Source organism: Lipophrys pholis (assembly GCF_963383615.2).
Source record: "Lipophrys pholis genome assembly, chromosome: 14".
Classification (NCBI taxonomy): domain Eukaryota; kingdom Metazoa; phylum Chordata; class Actinopteri; order Blenniiformes; family Blenniidae; genus Lipophrys; species Lipophrys pholis.
This window is the reverse complement of record NC_137633.1, coordinates 14879202-14898083: the sequence shown is the minus strand read 5'-3', so window position 1 is coordinate 14898083 and position 18882 is coordinate 14879202. Positions and strand designations below refer to the sequence as shown.

The window sequence follows — 18882 nt, the reverse complement described above, 5'->3', positions numbered from 1 at the left end:
AGGATGTTGACATGCTTTTGCAAAGCCAGACAGATCCGAGTTAAGCTCTTCTACAACTATGACAGATTTTCGGAGGAGGCCCGCCTGCGGGGCGTTTTAGATCGCCGGCGATAGTGTGCCAGTCACAACAATAGCATCAGTGTTTTCCCGTGAGCAGCGGTGCTTCTTCTGTGATGATAGGAGATTATCAGATTGAAACGTGCCCTGTTGATGATCTGGGATGTACCCGTCGGGATTAGGCAGTGGCCTTCCACGAAGCATGATAAGCTGGCAAACCTCAAGCAACAACCAGCAGCCCCGTCTGCCAGTTTGGGTCAGCAGGCCGCCCACTTACATGGTGCTGCAGACCGGCGCTGGCACATTAGTCACCCACTAATAGCAGATGAGCAGAGATCATGCATAACTTCCCTTCGCTAATAAGCATTACTGTCGACGCTGATAACAAACAGCAGCTTCGGAGTAAAATGTGCCGCTATTCTGAGCCGTGTTTGTGTTATCCGCGACGATGACCTGCTAATTAGTGTGAATCTCTCGAAACATTTATGAGTAGTAAACAGTTGGAAGACTTGTTTCTTTTTCACATAAAATACAATATGAAAGGAAAGGAGGATGACCGTACATGTTTTTTTGGAGGGATAAAATTCTCTCGAAAAAAACCTGCCCCAGAGGCCATCCTTGAAGTCGAGATGGTGGAAGCGATAAGTTTCACGAGTGTGAACGTGTTGTACGCCGACAGGCTGATTTTCTAAGAGCGTCTTGGCTTTAAGACACATTGTTCAGCCCACTCCTCCCCTCCAGGCACCGCCGTCTTGACTCTGCCTGGAGTGTAATTTCCTGTTGCGACACCACTGTCACGTAGGGTTGGGCAATAAATTACACACACACACAACACGAGTGCGTCCCATGGTGGGTCCCGTGCTTTTGGGTAAACGGCTTCACATTTAAACAAGAGAGAAAAAAACAAAACAAAGCAAGAAAACATCAGCCACCAAAAGCACAACTATTCTACACTGCACCACCCGACCAAGCACATTTCTACCGCTGTTACAATCCACTACTTCACTCTTAATAGTGGCAAAGAAACTTTTAGATTTAAACTATTTCTCTTTAGTATTGTGCAGCGTATACATTTTGAAAGATTCACAATGGATACCAAAAATTACTACACTCTCAGTATAAAGCCAATTTTATTGATACTTCCTGATGCACTGCCCAACAAAGTGTTTTTGGTCATTTTCTAAAATTTGCTTAGTGGCATTGTGGGCCGGATTGGAGCTTCTTATGGCTATATTGTTTACTTCTTTACAACACCACAGGGCAAACACAGAAACACACTCAATTTACAGTGACCCGTTACCCTCAAATGCATGTTTTGCATCCCATTAGAAAACCTGCAGAGAGAGGACTCAAACCAGGGACTTCCTTGCTACGAAGCAGAAGAGCAATCCACTACTCCACTGTGCAAACCTCAGTTCTAACGCAAAAAACTCTCACTTCTTTCAGCGTTAGAAATATTCTTATTAACCTTTTAACTATTACATACATTATAAACCCATTGAAATTTCTGACTCGCCATCAACCGTCGAGAAATACTGAAGATAATTCAAAGTAAAAATGCTCACTTGTTGCATGCTGTTAGTCTGAGATAAACCAAGGGTTAGAAGTAAAGAGCTTTACCAAGTAGCTATTAACATAATGAATACCTGTCGAGTGAGTATAAAAGACATGTTCACCTTTCAGCGGGGGGGAAAAAAAAAGCTTGTGGAGGAATGGAGCGTCTGCTTTCCTGACTCGCTGGCAGCAAATTCTCCAAGATCCTACAAAGGGCTTCCACAGACGAGGATGACGAGTGTGAGCAGAAGCCACTTCCCACCAGTTAGCTCCAATTTACTACAACAAGGTGCCACAGGCAGCCGGACTCACATGAGGCCATGAGCTCAGAGGAAACAGAAAGTCAACCTCTCAGGAGGGGAAGGAGATTACACAATGCAGACATTCATGTGACTGAAAAAAGTATGCAGTGTGTCATGGGTTTCAGATTTAGTGATATGGCGGGACATCTTTTGAGAGTCGCAAAGCACAGACCAGGGTTTTATTAAACAAGTTGATGATCTCATGCAAAAAGAAATGTATAGTCGGGCTCCATGTTGAAGGAAATAATAATCTCTCTTATCCAACTTCTCCTTCTAATCCCTTTTTCTCAATAGGACAGAAAGGCGTTGCCCACAGAAGTCTCGCATGACCTCCAGCCCCGGTGTGCCCTCCGCTCAGATGAGGGGGAAAACGGACATTTCATTCCTCCACACTTGAGTGAATGCGGACAATGTGTCTCTCTACATCCGTCAACACGTGGTTCTCCATCCTTAAACTGGCCTGGACACAAGCAGCTGTGCAGCTGACCCGCTCCATCAGCCCGCCTCAGGTCTGATGTAACCACGACTAACCTCTGGTGCATGATAATTTCCAGTCTGTGTTTTCACCTGCAGGGTTTGTGAACTGGGTTAACTTCTTTACGTTAATTATTGTAATTTATTTAAGCTCCAACTACCGTGTTTTGGGCAGTTTCTTCTATTATTGTCCCGTTTAGTCACTGAATCCCGAGATTTATTGTAAACTACTCTATTTTACATTTTACTGGCAGTACTCCACACAAAATTATGAATGAATGGCAGAGGATTTGAGGTTGCTGGCTGAGTGACTGTGTGCATCCAGGGGGCCAGTTGAAATCCCCCAGCATGCACACTGGCCCTCGGGTGAAGCCAGTGACCTACAAATGCAGCTTAGTTGTGTCGGCTGGGCCAATCAGATTGGAGGGCAGCAGATGAATGGATGGACGTATCATGACAGAGAGATTCTAACAAAGCCTAAACATGTTGACTGTACACTACTTGTTAGAGGATGCGTGCGAGGGGGATATAAACATATATATCAAAGTATTAGCAGCGACGGCAGCAGTGTGAGTCTAGTCGACATGTCATCCACAAGTAATGTCATTTTTTTTATTAAAGTAAATGCAGAAACAAAGTACAAAATGTTTTTAGAAGGAAAACATTCAAACACCAGGATTCAGTAGAAAACATTTAGACACTAACTCATTTTTACACTTTCTTTAAAAGGAATCGTCTTAGTTTCTCTAGAGTCCCATATGAAGCCGCTCTACTGCTCCTGCTCCTGCTCCTCCTCGCTGTCGCTGTCTCTGCCAGGATGCTCCGGCATCTTCCCGTGGTCGGCTGGATCCCGCTTTTCATCCTTTGCACCGCCGTCCTCTGAGCTTGGCTTTGGTTTTGCCTCTTCCTCTGGGGCCTCCTGCTCCATGGGGGTTTCTTCCTGCGGCTCCTTGCTGCCGGCAGGAGCTGGAGCCGGAGCCGGAGCCGGATCCGAAGCTTTCTCCTCCACGGTGTCGGCCTTGGATTGTTGAGGAGGCAAAGCCAGCGACTTCTGCTGCTGCAAAGTCAAAGGAAAGTAAAACCCATCAAAACAACCTGATTTTATTCATTATAACTCATAATATATCAGGGACAATGCATTTCACAACAATTTAGGTTATTATGGCACTATTTCACCATGTTGTGAAACGGTGCCATAATAACCTTTCAGAGGTTTGTGAAAAGCACTTTGAATGACTCCAGTCACAAATGGAACCGAATTGTCATTTTCAGTTTTCGTATAAATAAATGAAATTTATTGGTGTGTTTTGTTTTTTTTGAAACCGATTCCATATTCCAACATGTTGCTCAAAAATGACTTTCACCTAACAATCCTTATGACTCAATATAACCAGATGATCTGTCAGTCAGTTACCTCATAAACGTCTGCAGTGTAGGATATGCAAGTTTTGCTTTACGTAATCATTCCGAGGACACAAGAATACAAATAAGAGTTAAAAGGAAGCCCAGTTCTAACCGAGACTGCAAATGCAGAGTGAAAAAAAAAAAAGAAAACCCCCACTGGAGCTTCACTCGTGTTTGGCTTGTGGCCCGTTCATTCTCCACATGTGCAACTGCAACAAATTCTTACATCTGACCTATTTACTGTACTGGATTAACATGTAAAAGTTAAAAATACCCAGATACAAAGCAGATAAAGGGCGACAGCTGTTGGGGCTCTAAGAAAGTTAAAGATGTCTGTTTGGGTGCGTAGGTTATTGTTCGTCTTTGTACATGATTTTAACTGCCTCGGATGTATCGTGCAGTTTATGATGCTGCGGTTCATAAATTTCATTTACAGCCACATCTGTGCAGCTGGTTCTGTCTTACTCCCTGGACACAGCGGAGCTGTGTAGTTGCGAAAAACGGTTTACCTGTCTGTACTTCTGGGAGGTCTGGATCATGTGCATGTACATGTTGTACACCAGGTTTGCCATCTCTGGCATGTTCTTCACAGTCTGGTCGGGCTGTCCAGACGCGTCTCTCTGATGGGAAGAGTCAAAAGATTAAGAGTGAGAGCGAGTCTTATGAATTCCGGATGGGATGTGAACGGAATAATAATGAAGAAATCAGTCTTGTGAGCCCTCCTCCTTTCAGGCACCACCTGCTGAAGTATTGATCCAAGGCAAAGTGTGCTGGGAAATGACAATACACTGCCTCCCCGGCTCGCTGCTTCTTATTGAAAACTATTTTTTCTCCAGCAGCAATCAGTGATCAAAACACACCTTCCAAAAAAAAAAAAAAAAAAAAAGGATACACGGGAGGTAATTTTGACAATATTAGCACATGCAGACTGAGTATTACAGTTTCAACTGAAGCCGGGGAGATGGATGGGGATGCACACACGTCAAATCGAGTGACTCACGCGCTTCGTTACTCTTGGAATTAACAGTGCAGGTTTCATTGCAGCGAAACCCAAAAAAATCAGCGTTAATTGATTCTTTGGAGATTTAGCATGATTATACATCAATCTTTACCGTCTCAATTCTTCATCTTAACAGTGCTGTAAATATGTTAATCAAAGAGTCAGCTTCCTGGTCAAACAGTGACACATAAACTGGACTTTTATTGCGCATCTGCGTGTAAGCAGCATGGATCCACTGACTCCAGACAGGCCGGCTAAGCAGGGGCCGCATGTGTGTGCCCGAAAGAGCTGTCCCCTGTGGGAACGAACACTTCAGACTCAGAGGAAGTGTCAGCGGCTGCGGGGTATTTTAGACACCCCTGTTGCCACACATGCCTGTCACTGAGACACAGTGACCAGACAACAGTCGTCTCATGCTGGCCAGGCGGGATTTGGGAGAGTGGCTTTGCCTTCTGACCTTCAGGGGTTAATTATAGCCCGGCCCGTGTTTCCCATGCTCGCAGATGGCCCCCTGTGCACAATGCTGTTAACAGACCGGGGCCCTGGGGTAAAGCTGCGGAAAGACTTGGGCCCAGTGAAGACCAAAGGGCGGGAGGATTCCTTTCAGAATATAGCGGCAGGATTAGACGGAGCCAGAAGGCCGTGGCGACATTGATGCGATGGGATGCTGGAGATGGCAACAGTTATTGAAATGCAGGGGAACGTGAGAAACTAAGTTCATCTCCTATCATCCAATCCGGTGAACAAGTATGACATAATCAGACAGACTTAATGAAGTATGAGAGTACTGTGCTTCAACAAATTAATGTGTGTGTGTGTGTGTGTGTGTGTGTGTGTGTGTGTGTGTGTGTGTGTGTGTGTGTGTGTGTGTGTGTGTGTGTGTGTGTGTGTGTGTGTGTGTGTGTGTGTGTGTGTGTGTGCGTTTGCGTACAGGCTGTTCCTGGTTGTAGTACTCGTGAGGTCTGATGTGCAGCTGCAGTGGTCTGGCAGTGAGCTGGTTGAAGGCGGGCGTCAGCTCGAAGCAGTTCTGGAACAGCGACACTCGGGCGAAGATGTACAGGCCCAGTCTGGCTCTGGACATGGCCACCACCAGACGCCTCACATCCCTGCGAAGGGGAACACAATCCATTTCAGCAGCAGCCTCTACAGATGGAAGAGCTCACTCCCAGCCTCCAGTCCTGAACAGTTGAGATCATAAAACTCAACAATCACCTGAAAACAGGCAGAATTGCAACAACGACAATAATAATAATCTTTCAGTTCGGAAGAAAGGAGTAAAAATTGCAAGGTTAAAGACACAGGAAGGAAGTTTTAAGATAAAGTAATAAGGAAGTCCTGAAGTAGCTGAGAGATTACAGAGATCTCTGAGAGGTGGGGAGATAATTTCAGTCAGATGAAGCTTTGTATGTATATAAACGCGCTATGTTCAGTTTCTTTCAAAATACTTATGACCAGGGAAAGAGACCCGGCAAATGTCAAGCTGGGAAAGATAGAAACAAACAAAAACAAAACAAAAAAACAATAGAATCAAATATGAAAAATGAACTGAAGCCACAGTTCACCAGATTAAATACAGAAATAATTGAGAAAATTAAGCAAAGAAACATGATCCTCCATCAGATGTTGCAGTATTGTTCCCTGAACCGAGCACTTTTGTTTTGCCACCTCCGTTTTCCCCTCTAACATGTAACAGGCATGATGCAACGGTGGCTTTGAGATTAGAGAAGCTTGTGTTCAATGGTGTGTAGGTTTTAATCTCACTGCTGACAGTTCAGAACTGCATCCCTGAGCCAGACCTTTGACCTCCAGCATCTTCCCACTGCTCCTAGTCTAGATTATTAAGGATAGCTATAAATAAGATAAGTTAAATGAAGAGAAATTCTTTCCTCACAGGGGATCATTTTAGTTGTTCAACAAACAAACGTGTCATTTACATGAACTCTGATCAGATCATAAACAGCGGTACAACTCCCCAGATCAGATTGTAATTTCAATCAGATACGGCCAATCTAATCAGATAGAAGTGTCTACATGAGATGAACTTAATCAGATTAGCATTTAATCGGATTACTCATGGTAACTAATGTAAGGACATTGTAAAATGAACCTACAAAACATTAAGGTGCTTCAGATTCACATGAGAAGTGCATTAATAGGTGATATCAGAATAGTCATTAAATGGTGATGATAACTAATTTTCTCTCATGTAAAAGAAAACCAGTTAATTGAGAAATAAAATTGATCTCAAGCAGTCAAATGATTTCCTAGAAGTAAAATCAATATAAGAGAGTTCAGGACTAAAAAACTAATAATCTAACTGGTTTGAGAAACACAGAAAAATCAGAGCGATGTAAAGGCGCGGGGACGGAAAGGAGGAGAGGAAATCTTGTGTAGTGGCAAAAACAAAACTGAAGTAAAAATGATCACGGTGAAAGGATGAAGGGGAAGAGGAAACGAGTGTAGGAGGAGGGAGGTTTAGTAAAGGATAAGCAGCACTCAGTGAGTGGGACGAGTATAGAGGCGAGGAGCGAAAGGAGAGAATGGAAGGCAAAGGGCACAGGAGACAAAGAGGGGAGAAGGTTACTTTTTTCCCTCTTCCTTATTGGGTAGAATTAAGAGATTAGGGAAGGACGAGTCGGACGTGTGTTAATCTACCTGCTCCATTGTGTGAATGCTGAGTGTACACAAGTCAAAAGGTACACCAACCGATTATACAATGCGGCATTCGCACCTCTCAGACTATTTCAGTCTGTGAAACAAAATACAAGTATTCAGCTGCTTTCTAAGTCTGACTCAAACAAAACATATTGTGTGGATGAAGAGACCGAATGTACAAACCAAGAAGTCTTTGGCTTACTGAAGCAGTGCTTTCAAGAGTGAAAACAGTCTTTGATGTAGGCGAATATGGCACACAATCACGTTTGTGAAGATGCATTTCCAAATACACAGCAGCACGCAGGATGCATACACTAAACCCGCAGCCAAAAATGTGGAATATGAGGTCCACCTGAGCGCTTCATGAGATTAAGAGGATTAAATCCTTGCAATATGCATGATGGGTTCCATGGATGTGTAGAAAGAGGGAGGGATGGGGGGGGAACGGCTTATGGAAGCCACCGAATGAGTCAACGTGAACAGCCTGTGCGTTATTGTGCACATTTGAGGCAAAATCCAAGAGGAAAGTGTAAAATTCCCACAGAGACAAACTCCACCAGGTCTGCACCAATGAGCACGGAGCTGTAGAGGAGGTGAACCAATCATAGAGGAGGGTAGCCTGTGGACATGGCACGACAGTGGACGCCCACCTGGGCTGTGCTGTGACATGACGGGGCAAATTAGGAAAATGTGTGCGCACGTGTGTGTGTGTGTGTGTGTGTGTGTGTGTGTGTGTGTGTGTGTGTGTGTGTGTGTGAGTGTGTGTGTGTGTGCGTGTCAGAATCTGCGCTTTCCTGTCAAAGTGTGTGCTCCTGCATGTGAGCGAGCCTGTGTGTATCAGCAGGAAAGCTTCCCCTGTCAGACCAGGGGTCAGCTCATCATATGGTCAGCTGCGTCCCCCGTGGTCGCCACGGCAGCAGATTGCCATGAGAGCGATGCAGGGACCAGGGTGAGGAGGAGGAGGATTGGGTGAACGTCAGTGGCGTGCCACAGCGATCCCAGCGTGAGGAAAAACACAGTTTATCAACAGACATTTGTTACAGAAAAAGAGGGTGAAAAAATGTTTTGGACGTTTGCAGTTTGTTAGTTAACAAAATGGTCAAATTACTATTTTTCAAATTAGTTGTTCAGTTTTAGACGAGACGGGTGACTACAAGTTTGTACTAATAAACGAATAAGCTTTTAATGTGTTTTTACATTTGGAATGCTTTTATGTGTTGTGTTTGCCCAAAATAAGTTCAGTAATGAGGACAATAAAGTGTATGGTATTAATATCACAAGAGGGATTAACCAAACACTTGAAATGAACGAAACCCAAATTATAAAAATGTTCCTACCAAATGCAAAATGATCAAACTTTATATGTAACATTCCCTTGAAAATATGACTTTTATTAAAAATATATATAGTGTAGAAAACTTAATTAAAGCTCTGTATTAAAAAAATAAATAAATAAGTGTGGACAATAATAGTTGGGTAAACTCTATAGACGGAAGCAAAATCCAAATCTCAGTATTTATTACATCTTACATATTTTGACGCAGAGCTCTAAACGCTTAACGATTTAAATCCGTTCGATATTCTGGTGGTTTTTCTCGTGGCTTTCTTTAGAAAGGCTGAATAATCTCTAGTGAGTAACAGTGTTCATATAGTCAGAACCCTCGACCTGTTCAATGAAAGAAAACAAAAGCAAAAAGTTACAACTTGGAGGCATTCAGCGAAAAGCCGAGTGAAAGAGAGGAATCTCGAGGCCGTGAGCTCTTCATCTTCAGCTTCACTGCGATTGTGTCCTGCAGCACTGAGGCCGAGTGTAATATCCAGTGTGAGACAAGATCGAATGGACGATACAGAGATACAGCGAGGAGAGTGGGCACTGCCAGCAAGATAAACAACCGCTTTGTGTGGCCCGCCGCACTTTCTCATTCTCAGCTCCATCAATTCACGGCTTCATCTGTGAGATGGGGAAACGCAGCAAAACATGGCGTTCTCTGTCGAACAAAGTGGGGTCAGCTGAATACAACGAAGAATTAGGATAGAGGATTCCAAAGAGAAAATAATCTACCCTTTTTTTTTTTTTTTAAATGTATCAGATACAATTCTGTATTTGGCATTAAAAGGTTCACCTTAAAATATTCTAATAGCTCATATAATCACATAATATATCAGATGTTCTTTTCATTTCAGTAATTAAAACACATTTTCGTTTAGAAGTTAGGAGTGCGGAATTAAAAGACAAAACAATTCAGATTGATGTTTCATAGTGGACAGTTCTGACAAAGGTTCCCACCTATTTCTGTTTGTTTGGTTTACTGACAACCACAACCTATTCATTTTGAAAAAAAATTTCCCCTTGGTGGAAATTTCAAGTGAAATAAAACTAATTTAGATATCCAGTGTGGCTTCCATTTTCAATATGCGTTCCGGAGTTAGTGTTACTTCACGTCTGCTATTTCCGAGTTAGTAAGAGCAGATGCTTTGATTTAACCACTCCTTTTGATGTTTTTGTAATTTATTAACACTCTCAAGGTGACCCCCCCCCCCCCCCATTGGTGTGCCAGCTTTGGCCCGCTGGCCATATGTTTGACACCCCTGATATAAAAGTTTCCAGTCTAATGATAGAAGGAGTTATTGTTTTGTCTTGTGTTGCCAGATGTCACCTTGACTTTCTAACTTTGGTGTGAATGTGCTTGCCCCAATTCTGTTTTACGCTGCTATAAATACATCAAACATTGACCATTTCACTTTTAGCTTCTGTCACCTCTGAATACATGTGCCTGGTCTCATATCTCCATAAGACTCTTACCACAACTGTATGATATCAAAATAAGTAGCATATTAAGTGTAAGGAGTTCAATGGGATTTTGTATTCGCTGAGGAGCGGAAGGCCAATGGACTGTAAAATAATCCAGTGAAGTGAGGTAGAGTTTGGTGGTGTGAGTATAAGAGAGCGGAGAGATAAGGTGAGGACTAAGAAGAGAGAAATGAGTGAAGAGACATCAAAGCGATCGCTTACAGACTTCTACATACAGTATTTCACCTCCAAGCTAAACTGAGCTCTTTGTTTAAAAGTCTCATGTTGATCATCACAGCACACAATGGCTTCTTTCAACAGTCAGCTCCACTGAAACGTGCCTCTCTCCTGGAGGATTATTCCCCTTCGCCGCACCGACAGTAAAATTGTGTATACTTCACCACGCCGACACTCTCGTTTTCTGCAGCAAACTTCACTCGGTCCTTGTACAAGACAAAAAGACGTCTCCAGAGACTTCAGTGCCAACGTTTCTGCTGTGTTGTCTCCCTGGAGAATGTTTATCTTATGTGTACTCCTTATTACACAAGTATTTTTATAGTGAAATAGCTGCTTGGAGCTGAAGGCTATTTTGGATCAGGTACATTTTTCTGCTTGGCATGCACGGAACACTGAAGTAATTACCTGAGGTGTCCCACAGCTTTGGTGCGAACCAGTGAGAGGATGATGTAGTCATTCTGCTGACCCTGGAACCTGTCCACCGTTGTAACCTGTGTAGACACAGACACATTCAGTATTCATCAAAACAACACAAATACACACACACAAAAAAATTGAAAGATATGCTAACTGAGCCATGGCAGCTGATATACTTTGCAAAATAAACGAGTGCTTGCATTTGAGGGACATGCAGGGATTTGGCGGAAATGTTTAGAAACACGAGCGAGGCTTCCTTCCGACCATTAAGTCTTTTTCTTTTCTTTTTTTAATGTATTATCGAGGGGAGGGTGAGTGACGGCAGCTGTGTTGACTCGTTACCGTCGTTATCGCGGTGGGCCACATGGGCAACGAGAGAGGTTAATGCAGCTTAGAGGGCATTTGCCACCACTAGCCTCTTACCTGGGCCCCTGAGAATCAAGGCCAAGGTGCTGGGGTGGTTGCGTGGGTGGGGGGGCATCTAGTTTGACTGGTTGAGAGATTATTTCAGGGAGACACAGAATGGAAGAGAGGTTTCTCTCTGTGGGATTTTTTTTTTTTTCAAAGCAAAAGGAAAGTCGTGTCAGCCAATTTGGTGTTATACCCCGATAATCCTGCCTTGCTGGGAAGCGTTCTTATTCCCCTACATGAAGAACAGAGCTGTGTCCTGACTTTGTCGATTACGTCTTACATAATAAAGACAACATTGAGTACTTGCACTTGAAACTGCAGGAGCAAGGATACTGATGACATGGAACTTGTAAAGGCTTAGCCCGTCACCCATAGCATGCACTGATCAGCCATAACATTATGACCAGATGTCATGAAGGCAATCACCCATTGATGTATGAACTTTAGTCAAACTCTAACGATGACATTATCTGAAACTGAGATGTTCGCAGATGATTCTTCAAGACTGGAGCTCCATTTCGGATGCCGGTTCATTGAATTTCCTACCTTGGCCTACATAGTGACCACTGCACAAGAACACTCAACAAAGCAGCACTGTTGAAGATGATGGCGGTAAGTGGACTTTTACTGGCATAGTGCATTTACACCACTTTACACTAATGGTGATGGGTGCCACACAAAATAATTTGATGCAGTCTTCTGGTCTTTGTCAATCTTATTCAAATAATTATGCTTCTCCTGCTTGTAACACCTCAGCTCTGAGGACAAAATGTTTACTTGCTGTTAATACACTACTGATCAACATCCAGTTACAAAATTGCAAGAATTTACGTTTTGCACTGTTGGATCTTAAAAAGGTTCGAAGGAGAGCTTCAATATGCAAAAAGAAGAAATGGGAGGAAGAGCAGGCAATATATTGAAATCAACATTTTAACTGAAACAGGTTGTTCATCAGCTTATTAAAAGTTTAAGACCAGCTAACAAAACCCAAAACAAAACACTGAACACCCCCGAAAAAACTGAAAATAAAGTGTTAAAAAAGAACTCCGTAATAGCAAGTGTTTCCAGAGGGCGAGTGGGAACGGTGCATGTGGTGAAGACGGCTTCACAAAGGGCTTCTACTATCTGGAACTGATGTCCATTTCTTTTAAACTCTCCCTGTCATCCGTCCCTAAATGTTCTCAATCAGATTTAGATCAGGGGAACACGCAGGACAGCCCAAGAGAGTGACGTTGTTCTCCTGGAAGAAATCCTTTGTCAGGCGGGCCAACCCCATCGTTACACACAGAAGAGGGATGCCTGCTGCAACATCTCCACATCACCAGCTGCTGTTTGACGCCCCTCCACAACACGACACTCCGTTGTACCATTGAAGAAAAACGCACCCCAGATCATGATGGCGCCCCCTATACACTGACATGTGGAAAACATCTCGGGTAGCGTCTCCTTGTCATGCCAGTCACATTGGAAGCCATCAGGACTGTCAAGGTTCAATGTTTTCTCATTAGAAAATAAAACTTTCTTCCACCTTTGATGCCAATTGGATTCTCTGGCTCAGCGCTGGTGAGATTTTTTTGGGGTCTACCACTATATTATTTTGTTTCATAAGCCTCAGGATCTTTTAAGAAATTCAAAATGATGTCTTTCTGCGTCCAATCTTGGAAGCCATGGCACATTGTGAGATGCCTTGCTTACGTATCTCAACAATCCTAAAAGATTCAAAAGCAGTGAGCTTTTTTGCCTCTGCCATCAGGAGGCACTAACAGTGTGAACACTTGACAGAAAATGGCATGGAATCCAAATTTCTGTTCCGATTTTGGCTTTAATCTCTTCACCTGTCTGTAGTCATTTTGATAGTTGTAAGTTGATAGTTGTCCATTTTAAAATCTCAAACTATTACTTATTAGTTTATTAAAGCAATGAAGCCACAAAGTCGGTGACTCTAACAGAGTTGCGAAAGATTATTACAATAGGAATATTTACATTACAAGATCTGCTGTGACTTTAAATGATAGCCCCAAAAACGATAAGTAAAACTATTCAATGAGGTGAAGTTTCCAAAAAAGACAGCGATCGCAAACTCCTCTGTATTTGCTACAGCACAGTGAAAACTACAGTGTAGACACAAACGCCACATGCTGAAAAAGCCAAAGCCAGCAGAAAGAGGTGGGGCTGCTCTCTATAGATCCATGCTCCAGAGCAAATCAATAGGACACCAACTCCCATCCACAAGCCACAAAGGTCCAGCACTACAGCAGGCATGAACCAGTCACCATCAATAAATTATAACATGGCAGTGGTTACCAGCTATTAGCACCTGCAGCCATCAGTGAACCTGAAAGTTCCAAACCTCTCGGAAAAAGCGGAAATGTCGTGAGGTTTTACATGAATGTGCAAAAAGAGGAGAGCAAAGGGGGCTAATAAGGTATTTATTTAGATCTCCCTGTTGCAAAGCAGAACAGGTGCAGCACCAGAGGCAACAATATGCTGGTTTTACAGTACCATGAGACGTCGAGGGCTGTACGTTCAATGTTCGAGTCAAACCAAACCTTGCATGCAAGCACGCACATGTCTACACACATGAAACAGCGAATCTTGCTTTTGCAGGGGGTGGGAGAGGTGCTTAAGAGTCGGGAGTTATTCTTAGCCCGCAGACAGTGACAATTAAGCCAGATCGACAATCTCCCCAAGGCGTAGCATTTTGCATGGTGTTTAGTTATTTATGAGAAATCTTCCAGGGAGAGAGTTACAGAGGTCATGTCATTGCACATGCATGTTTTTGGACACACACATGAAATACACTCACACACCGGCAGTTGCTAATAGATGCTTTCGTCTTTCCCATCCCATTGTCATAAAGACAATGAGAGCTAATGGTCAGTCATGGATCTCTCCCGCCTTTCTTTCTTTCTTCCTCTATCTATTCTCCTATGTCTTATTCATGGTAATTACTCCCGAGAATGTGCAGAAGTCAGACTGCCAGATTATTCAATTTTTCACAAGGAATGTCAAAGAGCTGGCAGAGTTAACGGGAGTAATGTCTTCTTGCTGGAAGCTTTGTGACTTGTCTCACGATTTTCCATTTCTCTCAGGAATGTTGGAACATGCTTTCCATCAATCTGATTATAAGTCATCTTGGTTTTGGTCAAACAGCTTTCTGTTGTGAAATAGAGGTTTCTCCTCTCTGCAAATGAATTTTGGGGGCTTAAATCCTGAAAGAGTTCAGAGCTCAAACATGCATACTTTTTATGACTTTATCCTTCTTGACCTTGTTGACAATAACATGTGAGCTGAACTGTTAACACTGTTAGATTCAAGCTTAACCTCATGTCTGCTTTAACAACTGTGGCTGGTGTTGCACGTCCTTCCTCTCCCTTTTCTGTCTAATTAAAGTCTTCACAGTGAAGTAAGTTGGCTGTTGACATTTCCTTGGTTTTAGCCATTGTGACACATTGTCAGACACACTGTGGACACCGTGCTTGGCATCATGACCTTTCAGCTGCTCAACGTTTTCCCACAAGAGCCCCTCTTTCTTTTGGTGCCTGCCCCTCTCTGGCTATCTTTCATCTCAGCAAATCCAACAGCCTGTCACTGCTGTCACTTTATTCCTGTGTATTCATACTGACTAAGGCCGAAAGCGCACTGAATGACGCTTCATGTCTTAACATTGCAGGACATTTCACATGGCTAAGCACAATTTCTGACTAGCTGTCAGCACGGAGAATATACTTTGACAAAGCAACAAGGTAGGGTTGCGCTGCACAAAATGCAGACACAACAAGAGGGGATCCGTAAACACTCCAAGCCAGCAGGCTGCAGAAGGCTCCATCATTTCAGACTGTAATCGGAAGTCTCTCGGAGAGATCCACTTCCTGCCTGCTTGCTTTCTGGACTAAATGACCTTTAGGTGTTGAGCTATTCCGTAATAACAAGAAGGTTTGATGCTGAATGTCACAGACATGTTCAGAGAGTTGGTTGTATTAAAAAAAAAAAAAAAAAAAAAAAAAAAAAAAAAAAAAAAACAAACCTCCCACAATCCATTGATGTTCTATGATGGTCATGCAAGCGAAGAAACCAAAATGACACAAAATGTAAAGATAGCTTTAGTTGTTATTTCCAGAGCTGTAGTTTCAACATAAAAAAAAAGAAATGATAATTTTGTGGATGTCCTAATCAAAAGAAATGTTGTCTTGTTGGAGCGCTCTTCTTTGACACTTGATGATGAAACTCAGACGATTAAGTCCAAGATGTTTTAGATGATTTAAGTTTTATCATTTTATCAAGAATTTCACATCAAAATATTTTCAAAATCAGCAGCTGTTTGGGATCCAAAGGCCAGAAAAGTATTATTGGAAGTGTGCCTGGTTAGAGGTGTTTACTTTGAAAGAAAAAAAAGCAATCGAAATATATCATTACCAAAGTATTTGTATTTTAAGTTGATTAATGTGTTATCCAATGTCACAAAGTACTTTTGTTTCATTGCATTTGAAGATGCATGTTCTAATTTAATAAAGTTAACAAGGTTATTCAACACGAGTTGTTTTCAATCCTAGTATCTTATAACTCTTCGGTCTCGTTACACGACAACGTTTCAAGTGAAAAGGAATCGTTATTTGTTTCAGAAACGTTTTGGGTTGACAGCAATGGTTTGAAAATGTGGTCCATTTACACTCAAAGGGCAAAAACACAAAAAAATATATCGTTAGCATGCAAGGCAAAGTGATGAGTCTCAATGAAACTTTTGCTTTTTCACTTGAAAACGTTGTGTAAACGTGGCCTTAAACAAGTAATTTTTGGGATGGCTATTCTTCTTTCACTTGAACAATATTATCCTCAATTACCAACACGCTTAAGTCTTGTCTACTCACCTCTGAAGTTGTATATTAAGAATATTAATACTTTAAATAACACATTTTCACTAATCTTGCAGCTCTCCTGCAATGGTAAAACAAGCCTGTAACATAGTTCGATCTGTGCAGATCAAAAAATTTGAAGAGAAAAGAATGAGACGAAAGTGAGTAACACTATTTAGCAAAACATGCAGAGTAGAAAGAGGAAAACTCTACCAGATTAATGTGGCTGACACAAAAACAGTCCAACGGTAACTTTCAGAAATGAACCGAGCATTAAAATAGTCTTAGCTTGCACGCTCGCACGAACGGCATGCCTCCTCAAACACACTGACACATCAGTGACTTTAATTCACGAGGTATGCAGTTGGCTGGTATGTAAAAATTGTCCTGCTCTGTTTGGTCTCATGACCTGTGGGCTTCTTAACAGTGTAATTATCTAATGAAGCTGAACAGTAAAGCCACTGTTTTTTTTTAAAAAAAAGAAGAAGCCCTTAACAGTGTAAACACCACGGCTCCACCCAACAGGGATAATTCAAAATACGCCTAAGTCATATATTACTGTAGATGCAATGCGGGGTAAAATAATAATGACGCAGATTTCAGAAAAAGAGACAATTGTGTGGATCCATAATATTGCGAGGAAGAGACATGAGAAACCTCTTCAAAATTTAGAGCTGTCATGCTTCTTTATGTACAGCGAAGGATCAGAGGTTGTCACACTGACTGCATCCGAGATGAGGAGGTGTGAAGAAGCTGCTCATGCAAGTGTCATGTGTGTTATGCATCCTTCCGCTTAAACTAGTGCCAGTCCTGCACACACATCTATATATATATGAGGTGAAAACATATCTCCATGACAGGAGAGAAGAAATGTGTCACTCCCAAGTGATAATGCTCAGAGTGCCGGGTGTGTTTCAGTGTTAAAATGCTGCAGCACATGTGGAAGTGTCAAGGAGTGAGTTTTTCCAAGCGCAAACATTAAGAGTTTGTGCAGCACTGTTAGCATGCTCTGCTCACTGACGCTTCAGCTAGTATGCGCCACAGAACAAGACAATTTCTGACTGGACGACTACCATATGCTGCATGCTCACCTTGTTAGGCTGGCCAAAGAATGGATTTCCACCACAGCGCTGGTTGATGACGTCTCTGATCAGGTGTTTCTGTCCATTGTACGTGGTGAGGATGCTGATGCGGTCGGCAGGGTAGCCCAACAGACGCATGTACATGAAGAGAGCGACACAATACTCTGCTTCTGCCAGGTTCTGCACAGGGAGAAAGAAAGGATGTATTAAGTTCACATTATTCTGAGGATGAAGAGAGTGGAGGTGGGGCGTTGGGGTTTAGCATATAAAAAGTGCAAAAGAGCAGGGGAAATGAAAGTACAGGCAGGGTGGAGTGGATGGAAATGAGTGTCAGGAATGATCGGTGACAGAATGGTCACAGCTTGGTTGACAGGGGAAGAATGAGTGCTGCTATCTCAGAAATGGAGGTGGCGGACCTGAAGATGTTGAGGTTCACACTGGGAGTGAACAGAATGAACAGGTGTCCGAATACATTAGAAGGCCTTATGTTGGCAGGAAGGTGAGAGAGACAAGATTGTGATGGTTTGGTGTTTGTAGGGAAAAGGATGTTGAGCAGAAGAGGAACATCAGTAATTTTGTAGATGATCAATGATGATGTTATGGCAACCCTTAATAAAAAAATAAAAAAAGACAACTGTGCACAGAGAGTGTTTTCATGAAGACGTGCAAACGAGATAAGAGTGGTGCTGGCGTGACTGTGTTCACATGATACTTAAAGTGAATCAAACATTTTTGTTACTGAAGGAAACAACTTGACTGCATTACTCAAATGAAAAGAAGCAACTGACTGTCTGGTCCTTTCAAAACCTTGAGTTTCTGTTTCGCACTGCACCATCTTGCTATAAACCTTTCAAATCTTCAACGCCTCTGTCGATAAAAGCTCAAGTAATTCATGTGTGAATAGAGATTTGAGATGGAATAAATTATCGAAGAGAGAGCGCCACAAAGCCTCCAACGGCAAAATTCTGATAGAATAAAAATGAAAGCAAAAAGGATGAATGGTGTCTTTTCTCCTTGAGGTAGGCAAATGGGCTTGTAGAAGTGTGACCAATGTGTGCAATATCAAAAGTGTCATGAGTGCAAAATGTTTTCAAATCTCTAGATGAAAGAAACACATAGACAGATCAATGTAACTGAGTAAAGATTAAATATATTATATATACAGTAGTGAAAGATAGACACAAACTGATATCTGTTGTATTCTATGTGTGCGGTTAACCCTTGCGCCGAGGCAAATTTCTCCCCAGAGAGAAGAAAATTAATTGATTCATACATAATCAAACTATACAAATACTGCAAAAATGGTTTGCCTTACACATAAAACAAAACATGTAACAAAACAGGATAAGGCACATTTTTAAATGAGAACAATTATCAGTCGAGACAGGAAGAAAATGATTTTTCCATGACAAAATACTGGAAATATTTCCACAGGCATCCTAAATCTGATGTGACCCGACTAAAAACAAGTCAATATATGTAAAAATATTAAGGACGTTTTTGAATTTGAATATCCAACCCAAGCACAAGAACAGGCCGTGAATTCTTTCTGTATTTCTCTGTAAAGTGACGAGGCTGTGAATTGAAACAGTGTGTACAGCTGTGTAACAAGTGCTTTAAATCCTCAGCTCCTCAAATTATATAC

The 18882-nt window shown here is 42.2% G+C and overlaps 1 protein-coding gene across 1 annotated transcript in view; it reads right to left on the bottom strand.

The window, feature by feature from the left end:
• Positions 1–2955: 2955 nt before the first annotated feature.
• aqr (aquarius intron-binding spliceosomal factor) overlaps positions 2956–18882 on the bottom strand; it is a 52242-nt gene continuing 36315 nt past the window's right edge. Inside the window, exons 32-36 of the mRNA XM_080480356.1 lie at positions 17247–17417; positions 10880–10965; positions 5723–5897; positions 4301–4411; positions 2956–3444 (exon numbers count right to left, since the gene is read on the bottom strand). Of these exons, the coding sequence (XP_080336482.1) occupies positions 3157–3444; positions 4301–4411; positions 5723–5897; positions 10880–10965; positions 17247–17417 (831 nt within the window). The 3' untranslated portion in view covers positions 2956–3156. The remainder of the gene's footprint in view (positions 3445–4300; positions 4412–5722; positions 5898–10879; positions 10966–17246; positions 17418–18882) is intronic.